The sequence below is a fragment of the Diplotaxodon limnothrissa genome, linkage group LG11 (genome assembly GCF_057381915.1).
Source record: "Diplotaxodon limnothrissa isolate DT_005_m linkage group LG11, D_limnothrissa_male_GT1.1, whole genome shotgun sequence".
Classification (NCBI taxonomy): domain Eukaryota; kingdom Metazoa; phylum Chordata; class Actinopteri; order Cichliformes; family Cichlidae; genus Diplotaxodon; species Diplotaxodon limnothrissa.
In genome coordinates, this window is record NC_140606.1 from 10,392,779 (window position 1) to 10,410,120 (window position 17,342).

Here is a 17,342-nt window from a genome sequence, read left to right on the forward strand (position 1 = left end):
TTTCTTTCTCAATAACAACTTTTCTTTCCCCGTCATGTCCCTCTTTCCTTCTCTGTGTGCTTTTTTTGTTCATAGCATGATCGTCTCCTCGTTCCCTTGGCACTTCAGAGTTTCACCCTGACTCATTTTCACTTGTTTAGTTCCACTCGCTGCGGTCCTGTGTCAACCCTCACACAGACTTTAACCAGGTGGCTTTCCATCACGCTGACTGACGATCTGAACACCCTTCCACCCAAGTGATTCCTCTATCTCTGTCCCTCCATCTCACTTTCTCTCTCTCTCTCTCTCTCTCACACACACATACAATGTGACCCCCCTTAAGTCTGATGAAACAACCCTCTCTGCCCATCTCCAAAAAAAAGAGAAGAAACTGTGTGGAGGAGCAGAAAGGCCCCTCACTCAAGCTCTCAGCTTTTGTCTCTGATTATCCCTGCACACACACACACACACACACACACACACACACTCCACCTCTCATCCTGCTCCTGGATCTTGTGTGTGTATGTGTGTTTAAGGTGGGGGGGGGGGGGGGACTCTGACCAATGGCATCCAACAGCAGGGCTTTATCCTGAAGCACACTGACAATGCTTTTCACACCTACTTACCACAGCAGAGATGGAGGCGGCGGGCTGGATCATGCCCAGGCCTAAAAGCAGGCTAAGGGCTTTTAGAAGACACACAGAATAGACTCTTTGATTACTGACTCAAGATCCCGCAGTAGATTAAAAAAAAAAAAGAAAAAGAAAAACCCTCACAGAGGCTTATTTTCATATCTGCAGAATTTTTCAATGAATATAAAAACGGTCATTGATTATGCCGTTAAGGGAGGGACGTTAAGCAGGGAAATAATAAAGTACATATAATCACATTAGCTTGCGGTGATTAATGTAATAAAATGTGATCTTTTTTTCCCCATCTGTATTGAACACATTCAATACTGAGGAGACATGCTGCAAATACTAAGAAGCAGCTTCCTTAATATCCACTTAACTAGCTCTGTGTGCAAAGACATCTGCGAAAGCACCGCAGATAACTCAAGGAACGTACTTGGCCTGATAGGAAGAGGAATGACGAGGGGGGGGGCAAAATCCTAAATAATGACTCATGTGTTCTTTTGATGCTCATACTTGCATTACTTGGAGCACAAACGATTGTGTGTGTGTGTGTGTGTGTGTGTGTGTGTGTGTGTGTGTGTGTGTGTGTGTGTGTGTGTGTGTGTGTGTGTGTGCGTGTCTTCCATCCCAGGGACACAATCCTTCCTACGTGATCAATACCAAAGCATTTCTGTTCATTGATTATATAATTATACAGAAATTAAATCTGTGACGCGCTCTCATGTAGCACCACTAGCTAATATAGCCAGCAGATGAGACTGAGAGGAGGGAAGAAGAGGCTTTCTCTCTACTTACTATTTTTTTCCCTTTTTTTTTTTAAAAGCACGGTGCTTAAAGCGAGCTCGGTGTAGTCCAGGTACTTCACTCAGATGATTATAATGCCACGAGGGTGCAATACATCACTCTTATTAGCCACACTGGAGCACAATGGTATCATAATTAATGGTCGCAGCAGGATTGAACGCTGCCCTGACATGGAAAAGTGGGCCTACTTAAGCTCTACAAGGCATTTAAATATGCAGAGTGAATGGCACAACCCAAACCCTCCTGCTCTAAGGACAGCCCACGCTCATTAGCCTGACACCCTCCGTGGCATTGATACAAGGACGACTGGCTAAACTCTCAGGCAGGCGCACGCGTGCGCACGCACACACAAAACAAGAAATCACAAGCACACATACACAAACACAAAATGTGCAGCGACTACAGTGACAAAATGTTAAACAGCGAGATATGACTAGAACAATCTTGTCCCTCATCAGTGCCCATCACTTCTTTTACATTTCCCCCCTTGCATTGTTGTTTTTGTCTCAAGGCTTAGTCTGCACTGAATGCAGATGGACATATATGTGTCAGCAGCCATTATGTGAATTTTCGGTAATGGCGTTTGGTCTGCCTTTGTGTGTGTGTGTGTGTGTGTGTGTGTGTGTGTGTGTGTGTGTGTTTGTAGCGAATGTGCATGCTGTAGCAGAGTGTGTTGTCTGGTGCTTGTGCTATACTGTCTAGCATGGGCAAAACTGCCTGCTCGGTGGGAGAACAATGCACATAAAAGGCTGTCGGAGGAAGCGTCTGGAGCTGACGTCTTTCACGTGGCTCTGAATGGAGCAGCGGTGGGAAGTGGCCGTGTGTGCGTGCGTGTACTTTATATGCTTACGACTGAGACAGAAGAAAAAAAATCACAGAGAAAACGCCCTCTTCAATATGTCTCCTGACTATGTTTGTAAAAAATGAGACAAGAGAAAATAATAAAGAGTATGCGTTCCTGTTTCAGTCATGTGCGATGACATGTGCATGAATGCCTCCTAAAAGCAGGTGTGGGATGTTAAGTCCTCTCAGATTGGTGTATGATTTGGATTTTCCACTCCTCCTCTTCTCTTCCTATCCTGTTCGTAAAACCCGCTACATAACTTCTCCTAAAAGAAGAAGGAAAAAAAAAAAAAAAAACAGTGTAGACGCCACTCAGGAGCTGCCGCGTGCCTAAAACCAGCAGCTCCTCTCCACACGGCTCACTCCAGCCTGACCGTACCGAGTTATCGCGTGGCTCAGTGCAATCAATTATTGCTGCAGTGGAATCATTAATAATTTCCTAATGAAAACGATTCTGTTGATCTCTGTTGTCTTTTAATTAAACATAATTAGTCGGCTGCTCGGAGCTGTGGTGGGGACTCCTTTAGGGTACAATTTTGTTTTAATACACTGATAATGGAATTTTTACATTGTGTCAGTTGTTTAGTTATTATTCAGTCACACTATTTCGCTATGTTCCTAGATAACAGATAATAACCCTCGCACCTTCTATTCGCTGCAGTCATTTTGAAATAGGAGGGTCGAAATGAACAATTAAATTTTGAACTGTAAGAGTCCTCTCCTCTCACTGTTTCATGGCGCACGCTGCCAGGGTGCAGTGCGCGAAACGTTGCAAGTTTGACGCCTTCATTTCACAGGGGGGAAAAACTCAAAATGTCTTTGCATTTTTCTTTTCTTTTCTTTTTTTTTTTTTTAGAGAGAGTCTGATAGATACTACATCTGTCCTGTCAGGTCACGCAAGTTCACCATATTGCCTCAGCGGTCTGCTGCTCTGGATCAGTGGAAAGAGCAAATGAAGGCATAAAAAAGGATCTGATTGTGAGGACTTAGAGAATCTGAAATGACACAAAGACGCAGAGATTTAGCTAATTCCGCACCGTCCGAGCTTATGTAAAACGGCCTAGTTACACTGGTCAATTTCTACACGAACAATGTGGCCAAGTTGCTCTGGAGACTTATTGGACATGCTGTATCTGAATGTGGTCTGGCTTAAGAGGCTTACATTCCAAAAGTTTCGGTGACCTCTGAATAATGCCACGTAATGTGGTCACGTTAACTGTGTATAGTTTCACCTGGCTTACCGTAGATATCAGGTATAAGCGCAATTGAGGTTCAAAGCAAGGATGAACCGAATCATCGTGCGTGGCACCTCACTCCTAAAAAATGTCGTGTTTTTATTCAAATTGATTTATTGTTATTTGTAAGTTCAGATGTGACTGTGTCTGATTGAACTTGGATGCCCTGCAGCAGAGGAAAGGCCTCACATAATGGGAACATAGTATGATTAAAATATGCCTGAATTATTTACCATACGCATGGGCACTGAAGTACACCTATCTGCTGCTGTAAGGGTTAAATGTGATCAAAAAGTCCCCCTACAAGAGGAGCATTTATTCCTGTTTGGGTAACATTTGTGGAAAAACTACACTTTAAAAATAAAAATAAAAAATTGAATGTATTCATGACTTCCTTAACCTCAGGGCAGAGAGGTCAAAAAGTTCCGAGAGGTGACTAAAGTGAGGAAATACAGCACAACACCTTATCATTAAGAAAGCTGTTTGACAGCATAAGCACATCGGTGGTCACGCTGGCTCTCTGAGCAGCTGCTGAAATCCACAATCAGGCGGGTTTGCGACATCTGAACCTCATCGCTAACACGTTCAGCCGAGAGACGTTGGACGATGAAAAGAAATCACAATGTGTCTGAATTTGTTTTCTCTGTTAAATCTCTCCCACTTTCCAGCTGCATTGTTTATCAATCTGTTGTTTATCTGTACAGAAAATTCTCCCCTGTCTCCCCTCCCTCCCTCCTGTCTGTCATTCGCTCCGTCTCCTCATTCTCCGGCGTTACTGTAACATATAATTACTCTGCAGACTTGCTGCCTGTTTCTAGAACTTCGGCGGTTCAAAGAAACTGTCGGAGTGTGGAGGAGAGCATTGTGGGAGTTCCAGGTGGATTTCTCGATAATGAGTTAGCGCAGTAGTAGGAATTGAGAGTTTTAGTAATGGCTGGCTGCTAAGGCTCTTCCTGGGAGTTTAATGTAAAACAAACAGGGCCATGCTGACAGCCTGGGAAAAACAGATATTGCACTTTTTCCCGCTTCCACTTCAGGGCTCGTGCTGTTCTCTCATTTTGAGGAAGGGGAATTCGAAGAAGAATTTATATTCATGAAACGAATGCGAATCTTAATTGGAGACATTTTAAATGACTCAAATATTACTCATGGTCTTCCACTTGTTTTTTTCCCCGCATTTTTTAAATATTCATGCTTTTCTGCTCGTCTCGATTAAGTGATACAGACGTGCAAACAGAGGGCAGGGAAAACATCATTTTGCTATAGCAACAGGAATTGCAGCATCTCAAAAACTGGGTCGAATATGTGACATTATAAGGTAAGTGTTTCTTGGTGCTGATGACCAGGGGCGCCCTGTGGGGGGACCTGACTATGCCATCCTGCTGCTTGTTACACACTCCAGTGCATGTATTATACATAACACATTGCAGGGCTACAACTCTCAGAGGAATCATTTTTGCTGAATCCAGTCCTCCCTCGCTCTGCACATATCCCCCACGCCCCCCACACACACTTCCTGACAAGTTTCGGGGATAGAGGATGAGCATTTGTACGAAAAAAATAAAATAAAAAAGCAATGCAGAAATCATAGGACAGAGCGTCCAGCACTAAGCTACAGCCACTCAAACCAATCACCATCCCTTACTTAGAGATACTCCCCCATAGATTCACACTGGCAAGCATCCAAAGTGAACTGCTACTATCTTTGCATGCAGCCATAAAGAAAGCCGAGACCACTGAAACGTGAGCCAAAGCATATTCTGCAAGCATACTGTGTATTGAGATATTCACTGTTTTCCATAAATAACGCATCTCAGGGAGCAACGAAACAGCCAACAGACGGGAAACACAGCACAGGGGTGAAGATATAAACAAGCTGGGCCTCAGCTTTTCAAGGTGGGAAGAAAGTTCTTGCCGGACTCCGAGAAGCCTTTTTTTCCCTTTAGTCGGTCCGCGCCAGCGTCAATGCGATAAACACAATTCCAGCACGGCTTCAAAAAAGAAACGACAGGCGAAAAAAAAGAAAGGAAAAAAAAGACCAAATTCAATATTAAATTTGACAAAGATTTGACATTCCGGCACGCCGGCACTCCATTTCAATGTCACCTCCAGAGGGTGCGCACGCATGCAGATTGGAATATTTGAAGGAAAGCGATGAAGAAGAATGAGCAGCATAAATCGAGTCACAGTCTGGACGTAAGAGTCAAACGGCCGCGCGGCATCAAACGCTTCATCACTTTCTCAACTTCCTCCCAAGTCCAGGTGGAGAAAAAAAAGGTTGCCAGGAGCAAAAATGTGGAACAATTTTTTTTCTTTCTTTGGAAGAGAAAAAGCAAGAGAAACGGACACCCGACCCAATTTATGCAACTCGCTTTTGGTAAAGTTGCTGCAGACCAGTTCGAGTCAAGTGTGGAATAGCGCAGGCTGGATTTTGGTTTGAATCTTTGAAGTGCGCTAAAAGTTTGTTTCAAAGTCCAACACGTTGATCGCGTTCCTCCACAAGAGGTGACGAAATTTGTTTCGAGCCGAGTAATCGACTTACTGATTCTCTGAGGTGACAAGAGATATTTAACTCTGAGAATTGAATTAATTCTTTGTATTCAACATTCCCCCTATTATCGCTTATTATCAGTGGCAAGCATGTGCTGATGCTTGTGGAGGATTTAGAGTAATGAACTTATACAAGCAGAGCACAAGAGCGACTCACACAAGGGGTCGTCTGGAGATGTTATTGTGTTTTAATTTAATAAGGTCAAGTTGGAAGCGACAAACAAAGGCGCTCCCAGCTGAGGTGGCGATGATGCTGTGTGTGATGTTATCGCCAGGATACATGTATGAAGAGTGGCAGAGGAAATTCTCAAGAAGAAAAAAAAAGAAGAAGTGAGAAATCCTGTTATTGCCCTTCTTTTTGTTTCATACAGTCACTCTGTGAGCAAAAAGATTAGAAGATTTTAAAGAAGTGCATAATCTTCTTTAACAGCTTATCAAAACTTTAATGATTTGGTGATAAAGAGCACAAAGTTAAGTAGCCGGTTAAGAGGATAACTCCCCAGTGCAGTCTAGTGATTAGTAGATGAGAATTGGGAGACCGAAAATCCGGGTTGCAAATCCCACTCCTGCCACTTATTCACTTTGAGGGAGAAGAAGCTCCATTTCAGCTTTGGGGGTATTGTCACGGGGTAATCATTTTTGAAAAGTGATAAATAGAGGCCCCCCCTACCCACCCCTTCAGAAGCCCAAACACATCTTTATTTACGTATTTATTTCGCCGTGTCTCTTTGGTTAACACCCGTCAAGACCCAATTATAGCTGCAGAAGCCATGCGCTTTCATGAGGAGTGAAGCTCCACACTTTAGTGTCAGTGCTGTGTACAGTGCGAGCATCTTCTCGTGCAATCTGCAACAAACCCAGCTCTCCACAGATCAGTTTGCGGGGCTCCTTTAATGAGGCCCTGCTGGACACAATGCAGGGGATTGAGGAGTTTATCGTCGTGACAGTGGGTCGTGGGTTTTTGGTGGGGGGGGGGTTGCACGCTTTGGATTACTTTTGTATAACTAACATGGATTTTCTGACAGATAGCGGTGCTTTTCCTTTTTCTTTTCCTCAACACATGTTTACAGAAATCCACTTCTCATTGGGAAGTTGTATGAATGCAGCTGATTTATTAAAAGATGTACGACTAAAGCTTCGCCGAATTAGCCGAGAAGAACAAATGAAGCAAAGTGGCAAACACATCTCCACTCGTGCTTTTCCTCGCTATCTACCCCGAGATAGGGATTCACTTAGTATAAAAGAGTGTGGGGAGGAAAGGGGGGGGGGGCATTAATTACCTTGTGAAATCTAAAGACTATTAACTTTGTGTGTCAAGTGATGTTTCTCAGTTCCCAATCAGAGTTTTAGAGATATAAACGACTCTTTGGATGAGGAAAACAGATATGGAGCGAGAGCGCGCCTTTCTGTGTGTCCTCGTGGGCTGTGTAGATGCAATTATTTGTGCTTGTTTGTGACTTTGAGAAGAAGAAGAGAAGGAAAGAGAGGAGGAAAAACTAAAAGAATGACAGAGGGAGAGAGACAGGCAGAGGAGGAGTGGATGGAGGATTGTGGCGTGGTGTGCTGCGCTGCAGAGAGATAACAGGATGCCGGCGCGGCTTGCTTACCTTTGCTGTACACCACACAGTTGTTTTTGTTGTCTTCCGCTCCCTGCCAAGTCACATCCAGCAGCCACCTGGGGCCGGCGCTCAACACCACCGGGACCGTGCTCTTCGTCTTCTGGTCGAGGACAGATAACAAACACTAATCATTTGCTTATTTTGGTGATTAAAGAAACATTAATAACCTCTGAGTTACGCTCTTCCGCTGCACTGAATGACCATAAAGAGGCAATTTCAGAAACTATACAGCGTGCAACTCAAGTCCAGCACAATCCCTTTTTTCTCTTTTTTTCCTACACTGCTGAGAAAATGTGAAATCAGGGCAGTTTTTATGAGTGTATGTGTGTGTGCGAGATGGCCAACAGACAAATGCAGTGCTTGGTGTGATGGCAAATGGGTGCAAGAGCCCGCACTGTATCTGTTTCATCCAGGATTCAACCCGGAGATCCAGAATCAGATCCACTAGATTAAATAAAACATCTCACGTGTCTGAGAATCATAAAAAAATGAAAGGAAGAAAGGGGAAAAAAAGGACGGTGACTTTCAGAGAGAAGGAAGCAAGTGTTCGGCGGTGAACTTTGGGCGCATTGTGCCTCGCTATCACCAGGATCTCACTATTTCCTGAAACAAGCAGGGAAGAATTTAAAGAATCAGTATCCATTTCAAAGGCCGATTGAGGTCAGAGTTTTTATAATATACTGGGAAATTATTCCAAATGTGTAAGGTCATTTTTCTTCTTGGTCAGAGGTCAAACGTGGGGTTTCGTTCCACTGAAAGAATCAGAAATAAATAAATAAAACAGAGTGAGATAGAGAGCTACACCCTCTATAATAGATTCACATGCTGCGCTGTCACCACATTCGCCTGCGCTGTTCATCCTCACATGATTTTCTAGTCTGTTTTATTTTATGCTGGTTCTCCTTTTCTTTTGCTTCTTGTAAAGCAATGCGTTGGTGGTGTCGTGCATACGTTGCGTGTGTATGGAGGTGGTGGAGGGGCTGTTGCAACATCTCAGGCAGCTGGGTACAGTAGCCTATTACTCAAAGGCAGAATGTCACTATTTTAAGGCCATTTCTTTTGAACCCCGGGGCCTCCCCTTCATTAGGAGCCTACAGAAAACAGTTTAGCTAAGAGAAAATAGGTTGGGCTGCAATCTCGACACTTCATTTCTTTTTCCCCATCTGAGGCGGCCGGTGACAGGACACTGTCCATCTGCCTAATGCAAAAGCAAAATACCAGCCCTCTCGCGCACTTTTCACTTATTTCTCCCCCGCAAGAGGCAGCAACCTTCAAGGATAAATGCAAATGTCACTTGAGCATGTTAAAGGTCTGAATTGGCACAGATATGCACAAGAGATGAGCACTGTGCTCCGGCAGTGTGTCTGCATGCCCCCTCCTCCTCCTCCTCCTACTCGTCCACCCGCCCATTTCTCTTTCCATGAACTCATCTAGTCAGAGGCTGGAGGACATGGATTTCTATTTATTTATTTTTTATGTTTTTTTTTTTTTTTAGAGAGAGAGAGCATTATTTACAAATGGCAAATACATCTCAGAGAGAGCTGATAGGAATCTGTTTGGATCTTGTCTGCAAAATGACGAAGGCAAACGCAGACACTCAATAGAGACAGATTTTGAAATAGTCCCTCTCTCTTTATATATATAGCTTCGCACATTGGCAAACTACACCGGCAAAACTGATCAAACACAGACAGCAAATTGTGTCTGTTGATATTCTTATTCCTTCTCCTGGCATCTCCTTATCCCGTCCTGGCAGCAGATGAGAGAGAGAGACAGAGAGAGAGAGAGAGAGAGGACCTCTGTAATTTAAGTCGTCCGCAATTTCACATTTCAAATTAGCCTCACAATAAAGTCTTCTATCTGGCTAACCTGAAAATCTCACACCCCTGTCAAAGGAGCAGAGCAGACCAGGCCGATTGTTGCTAGGACGACTATCTGAAATGGAAATCAGATTAACCCTTTCTCAGATCTCCAGACTGGAGCCATCTCTTATTCAGCAGCGAGAGGCCTCTCTGCCATCCTCCTGCACCTCTGGGAATTCATGATATTCCAGCTGCTCTTAATGTAGCCAGCAGAGACAAAGCGGCCATATTAACGACACATCTTCCCATGTTACGTTAGAAATACCATCACAATTTGTTAAGACTTGTGGCAGTAATCGCAATTGTTCCTCTGGTTCCCGCTGTAATAGAAACTTACGATGCATTAGCTTTGATTTAACTGTCACTGTCAACTATTCGCTTTGGTTCCCCTTTTTCTTGCAAAGTGAGCAGCAACAAGCCCCTGACAGCCAGTCTCAGTGTAGATTTACATAAAGCATCTATAGTGACAATATGCGCTTTGTAAGCAGCCTGCGTGTAGCAACCCCCGCAAAGACAAAGAAGCGCACAAGAACGACCGCACGCACAACAAATTTAGGATTAAGACACAGCGGCGTCACCGCAGCGAGGAGCGTCTCTGCAAATGCAAATGAAAACATTGGTACAACTGGATCAGTTGGCCTAAGTGGCCGAGGCCAGAAGAGGGAAAAAAACACGCAGATTGACAGGCAGAAAATTGCGATTTTCCCTCGAGCTAGGGACTCAGAGATGGACTGGCTGTACGGAAACAAACTCCTCTCAGAGATGCCAGCCATAAAAAAAAAGAGAAAAAAGGGGGGGATGTGACGTAGGGAGGCTTTTTCCTGCCCAAAACAGCACACTGAGGGGGAACTGGAAAATATGCTGACCCCTGTTGGCAGTAAAAAAAAGAAAGAAAAGTTGCTGATCTTACTTTTTCCCCAATTCCTCTAAAGCATTTTTGTTATTTTCTGATATTTTTCATGCCTGGACTACACGTATTTTTGTAATTAAAACTAAATATTATTAACAGGGAAACGTTCGATGTGTTGTGTTTATACAGATACAATATCAGTTTACTGACTATCATCCCTGTCAGAGCCTGTAACCCACCCACCCCTCCCCAGCCTTCCTCTCTGTATAGTGTGTTACGGTTTATCCACTGTCTGCTTTCACTCCAGTGGTTTCAATACTCTCTCGGTATTTTTATTTTTTTTTCTTCCTTCCTCTGAGCTCTGTTACCGTTCCTCGTGTAAGAGATACAGTGACCAAAACAGTGTAGTCAGCGAGGAAGTGATTACAAACTGATGCTCCAAATTCACTATAAAATGAAAATCAATATTTCCACAAGTTGCTGCAACATAAAAGATAACCTTCATTGATTTTTCTAGACTTAGGCCCCTGTGATAAAATCTAATATAAATTTTCAGCCACACGGATTTGGATCAGAGCGGAGCAGGGGCTGAACGATAAGTTCCGCGCACATCTCTCAGACTTGGATTTTTCTCCTCCCCTCCTTCCCCTTTTTCCTTCTTCCAAGGCAGGGCTGTACTATTTATAATTGGCCCTGTGTGAGCAAAAGCTTCTATCGGGAATCTGTTCTAATTTTTATTACTGAGAAGCTAAAGCCTGTTCCAGATAATTTGGAAATTTCAGGGGAATTGTGATAGAGCTGATGGCACAGCCGGACTGACTCCAGAAAGGAGCTAACCTGTAATAGCCTCTGTGGCTGCGCTGATTAAATGTTGCCATAGATGAAAGACCTGCCATCACCGCAATAAATTAACCAATCACACAAATCCCAAGTCGCTACTAATCCCTCCTTGATACCATGATCCTCTGATCAGCTGAAGGAGGTGAAGAAGAAAGTGTCTTGTGACACTCAGCCTTCTAACTCCCTGCTTCCCTGTGTAAACAACAAGCTAATGATATCGCCGCTGACCATTTCACCACCACTGGCTACTCTTAACCCGTTTCATGGTCAGGGCAGGTGAAATCGATACAAACCGCGGTGGGAATGATTATTTTCCTCATCGCACTCGCACTCGCACGCCCACCCCCTCCACCACCACCACCTCCCTCCCTCCACCAAGGTCACCGACTGGCACTGTATCCGTCTTGATCCCACAGCTGCAGGATTTAGACAACTGAGAGATCAAAACCGCTCCGTCTGAATATCTCAAGACATATACCGGCTTTATGCATTCATCTTTCAACGCCCACTCGGTGCCAAAGTAGTGCCATTTCCAAATGAAAACACTAGTGGAAATATTCCAGTCAAATCACTCTGAGTATTTTTGAACCTTGCCCTCTTTTTCACAGTAAAAGCCTTGTTTCAACAATTGTTTTTTATTTCCATCTTTTTTTCCCTCTTTTGCTCCTGAATAGCTGATAACGGCATTTTCTCATCCCCACATTACATCTGACCACTGTTGACCTGGCAACGCGTGCCCAAATCATTTTAAAAGTGCCGTGTCCTTTGCGGTACTATATTTGCAGCCTAAATATATAAATATATATATAAAGATACAAGCTTACGTATGGGTTATGTCGAGTTTATATGTTCTCTGTTTCTAACATGGGAGTGAGGATAAAGGATTTGTACCTGTTTTACCAGTCAGTTTACAGCAGACAGCACACTCACACCTTGATAACGTCCATTGCAATTAGTTGTTCACTGCGATGAAACAAATTGCATGTGGTCAACTGGAAATTTCATTAAGGGAGATTTTCCTCTAGCCCTCGTTATCGCTCTGCGTATTAATATTTTCTTAGCCTCAAGGATGGATGGGTTGCAAGGGTCTTTTTTTTGTTGAATTAAAAAAAAAAAAAAAAAACGTCCGGAGCTAACCTCACAGCCTGTGTTCGCCCGCCGCTATCCACGCTGGCAAAAAAGCTGTGTACATGCTTAGTTAGGTGCTGCATTTTTTTTCATTGCGCCCTGAAATAAGGTTCTCTGTCGACATCCACAATAAAGTGGGAAATACCTCCATTTCTCAAGTCTGCTTTTGTGTCATTCTCCCCCTCTTCTAAATGGCTATGGTTACATCTGCTGAAATGAAAAGATACCTACATACAGCTTTCATCCCCCCCACCCCTCCCTCTCAGGCTATAGCATCTTCTATTGGGAGGCTAAATAACAGAAATATGCAGGAATTGCACACTAATTCCCCTTAGAGATAGATCTTGGCTGGTGCCCTGTCATAAATCAGAGAATTTCGATATGAAATGAGGCAAGCTGCTCTAATCATTTCTGCATTTCAAATTGGATCACTGGCTCAATCGCCTGGCTTTTAAACTGCTTGCCTAAGAGCAAATGTGAGGTGGGAGATAATTCAGCTGAAATCTCTGCCTGCTCTGTGCAGCAGTTAGTTTACTGCTTGAGTGCAAGAGAATGCTTTTTTCTTCCCTTAGCCCATCTTTCTCTTTTCAACTTTGTTAAATTGACTTTTCATTTTAAAATCGATTAAACTGAGAGAGTCACTGCTGTTCCCGGAATCTTTAAAGGGACACCCATCACTGTGCGCATGTGCCTTTATTTGGCTGGCCGCTATCATGGCGCCGCTATGGGAAATAAATATTTTCTCATTTAAATCACCTTTTATCCTGCTGACTGGACTGTAAGCATCAAAGTTCATGTGCTGCATTAGCTATTACTTACGTCGCTCCATTGAAATGCACATGGGGTCTGTATTTATACTGACTATGGGTGGCATTGCATGATTACTGTATGTTCAGTTGCTTTTATTAAGCCACAATATGAAGAGACTGATGACTGGCTGCTCTGGATGTTGATTGGGAAGCAATGCTAAATTACAAATAGCACATCTACACCCTATTCTGTTTACTTTTAAACGAATCTGCGTCTTGCTCAATCAGAGGGGATAGGAGTGAAGAATAGAGATTCAGAAGGGTGGGTGGGGTAGAGGGGACACATCAATTCTCTATTCTTCAAGACCTTCAGGCATGTTGAGGTGCTTCAACTCTAAAGCCAAACAGTTTAGTGTAAGCTGTACCTGCCCTGAAGACAAGCAACCCCCTTTCTCCAGCCCTCCCTTCTGATCCATCATTTCTTTCATTACATTTTCTTTTCTTTCATGTCACTGGCTTCCTTTCCTTTCCTTTCCTTTCCTTTCCTACCCCACTTTCCTTTAACATCAGCATGTCGCCCGCCCTCATCACATACTGTATATAAAACGTCTTCACTTCCCCAGCCCTTCAGCATCAAAACTACAATGTCTCCAACTTTCTTTGTAGTGGCGAACGTGTAATTCAACTTCACGAGTAAATGAAGTGCTGCCGTAACTCCGTATTATGCATATGTCTCGAGAACTATTTGAAGATGTAAACAAGGAAAAGTGGAATTTGTAATGCATGTGCTCCGGGACTTAATCATGTCTTGGAGGTAGGGCTCACATATACACACACACGTGTACTCCTTGTGTTTGGCTTTGGTCAGGGGACAGAACAGCCCTGTCGCTTCACTACTCACTGTTTGAATTACTCAAAAATTTCCCATTTGAATTCAATTGGCAAGGACTTGTTTGATCTTTTGCATGTGAGTTAGGTCTGACTCCCCGAGCAGCAAGAAGCTGTGTGAGGGAACATAATAGAGAACCTGGAGCCAGTAATGTTCACCTGTATGGATATTACCAAGGCCCCTGGGGGTCAAGGTGGCAGGTGGCATATTCTCTGGACAGATCCACCTCTTTCTCTGTTGGGAATAAACATGCGGATGGGGGGATTTCTTCAAAGAGGAAGAAAAGGGGAACTCGGGAGTCAATCTGTCAATGGGGTCACAACAAATCCCTGCTCTCATAACCACACATGGAAGACTAGGATCAGTCAGAGGCAGCAAATAAAGACAAACAATAAAATAGTAGGCTTGAACGAAGCCCCTGACTTTAGATAAACCCTCGTGCCCCCCTTTAGGTACTGGATTTTAATATTCTTTTGAACTCCCCTCTCTTCTCTGGTGGAGTTATAAATTTCATGATGCATTAGCTTAGCATCTACAGTATGTGATTTCATATTTCAGAAGTCTCTTTCATTCTGTGCGGCCGAATCGCCTCCTGATTGGTAAAGTGAGGTTTCTCTATATCCAAGTGTACCAAATAATAACTATAATAAGCAGAAGGGAAAAGGCAATACATAAAAAATGAGCGAAGATTAAGAATCAACTGAAGAAACACAAGCCTCACTAACTTTGTTCTAACAGTGAACACAAAGAACAAAGGTATCTGAGATTTGCATACAACCTGATCACCTGCACGCTGCCGCAGCGTTCAATAGTTTGATCCTTACATGCACTCGAGAGAAACGGGGTCTCACTGTAAAAAAACAACAATATTTACACCAAGTTGAGTACATAAGATAAAGATGATGAACTTGCCCTTCACTAAATGCATTAGACGTGAACTCTCTTATCAGAGTCTCAGCACACGGACTGTTAAAAGAGAGGTTTCTCGAGCTGGAAATGGTCTTTGTTACCCAATTAGTTTGCTGACGACCCCGCGGTATAATATTTCTGCTTTGACAGCCTCATACGCGTCCATCTAATGAGGAGCTGCTGGACCAACAGGGAGAGAATGGACACTAGCCAGACCTTTATTTCCTCTACTACCTATCAGTTTTCCTATCTAACCTTTCATTGTCGGGTTTTTTTGCTCTTCTTTTCATTTTTTTGTCAGAAGAGTTGGATTTTTCTGCTTGGTTACTCATCCACCCAGTCATTTTGACAGGGCTTCGTCTTTGGTAGGCCCCGAGCCAACCAGGCTGAAGATCAGAGGGCTAAGGCCAGGACAGGGGACGGCGAGGACTTATCAAGGTCTACCAGCAGGGGTTTGCCTCCCTGTAGGGTGTCCGTCTTTTCTCTAAAGGAGGTGAAGCAACTGAGCCTCTGTGTTTCCTCCACTTCCCCTGCCAATTTGACCAAGAGGAAAGAGAAGAGAAAGGAAGCAGTTTGTTTTGAATAATGTATGATTTCAGAGTCTCGTTATCCTCGCCTTCTAACAAGGAGCTCAAACTAAAACCTCCTTAAAAAGGGACAACAAGGATATAATTTCTACAATTATAACTGGCCAGCCATCAGCAACTGCCATCGAACCTCAATTTGAACTCACTTAGTATTGGAATACCAAGAGGACTATCAGGGGCTTGCAAATGGAAACAATCGAGGATTATCTCCAGCACTTCACAGGAAAGTTGTTTCAACATATCACAAGTTACAGCCATGACAGTGACAGATGGCAAAGCAGCTGGCACCACTCAACTTTGTTCCATGATTCTTTCTTTTTCCTCCTTCCTTCTTGTTCTTTGTCTTGCGCCTTTGCTGCAATGGAGGTCTGTTGTGTATTGAAGTGTTGGATAATCATTCATTTGGGAAGACATATTGCGCACTGTAAAACAAGACGATATGTGTGAAGCCAGGGACTTCTGAGCTTCACTGTCGATGCCTGGCCGACTATTCTGTAAAGCCTGGAAATCAGTCTTGTTTACTTGCTGGGTACTTGCTTTACAGCAGGGTACATCTCAGGTAAAGAAGCATCTCCCTAAATCTGCTACAAGCAGTCGTTCAAATTCAGAAAACTCTCGAGATAAGTGTGTAAATGATAGTGAATGACTTATGCTATCCCAAATGGAACAGTTGTTCATGAATGTTAATGTTCATATCAAGCTGTTTGTGTGTGGTTACGACATACAGACACCATAAGCATGCAGATACTACAACTCCACAGTGTGACAGTTTGATATCCAGACAGTGCCTCCCTGATGGGCCACTGGAAGACAGCAAACACCCAGAGAGCTGCGAGGAAGGACATGGATACCCAGCTCACCCCTGAGCCCTGCGGGTGTGAAAAGTGGCCCCCCAGGACCTGGAGCTTCACTGGTCCTTTGAGTATCACTGATGCCTGCTCTGCTGCACGGAACGGTGACCGAGCAGGCTCTTCGAGGATGACAGCTACCTGTCTATGCATTACAGCTGCAGTATGCAGTTATAGCAGAGCAATCACATCTGGATTGTCTGCGAGGATGAAGTCATGCCATTACGTAGAATGTAATGTTTTAAGCGTGAGACCTGGAGAACAGTCGAAATCAATTTCTGCTGTTTTAACTTTAAACCAAATACCAAAAAAAGACAGGACAGAATGAGGAATTTGTTTTGTGCAATGATCAAAACATGGATGTTCTTGAACCCACACATATACATCTACAGGTTAATAGTTTCAAAGAAACATTTATTAATGTGACAGCCACCATGCTGCTGCAGCACGAGACAGAGGAGACGGTATCTTAGTCCTTTGCTTGAAATAAAGCACCACTTCAGTTCATCATGCAACATCCTACTTAAATAATATCACTCAGTCAATATTAGCACATGGTCTTCTGAGTGATGAATCACTTAACATTACATATTGTTACTAGCAGAACAGCAAACAATAAAAAGTGCCTTTCAGAAGGAAATCCTGCACTTTTCCTGCTTTGTAAAATAGGTTTTATCAGCATGGACAGTAGAGATTGTTTCTACCTTCGTGTGTGTGCAAAATGTGCCCCTGGTTTTCTACTTTGCAAATAACAATTATAATGAGCTTGAAACAGTTTAAACTTTAACCCCAAGGTAATCGAAGCACTCAGGGCAGTGACCCCCGAAACTGGGCAAGTGGCTGCAGCACATCCCAGGAGCGACATCTGAGATCTCTGCCCAGAAGAGCGCAGTCCTAGGACCAGCAAATATACTGTGCAGGACCCTCAAGCTCCCAAGCCTCTGGTAGAAGACCTGAATTTGAAAGATTAAGACTGCGTAGCGTATGCGTGTACAGGGGTGTGAAATCACTTTTT

General features: G+C 43.6%; 1 protein-coding gene across 1 annotated transcript in view; it reads right to left on the reverse strand.

Annotated features, from left to right (window-relative positions):
• The window catches only part of zfpm2a (zinc finger protein, FOG family member 2a), an 89,702-nt gene that overhangs the window by 36,054 nt on the left and 36,306 nt on the right, over positions 1–17,342 (reverse strand). The window contains exon 5 of the mRNA XM_085366806.1: positions 7,654–7,765. Coding sequence (XP_085222932.1) covers positions 7,654–7,765 — 112 coding nt within the window. The remainder of the gene's footprint in view (positions 1–7,653; positions 7,766–17,342) is intronic.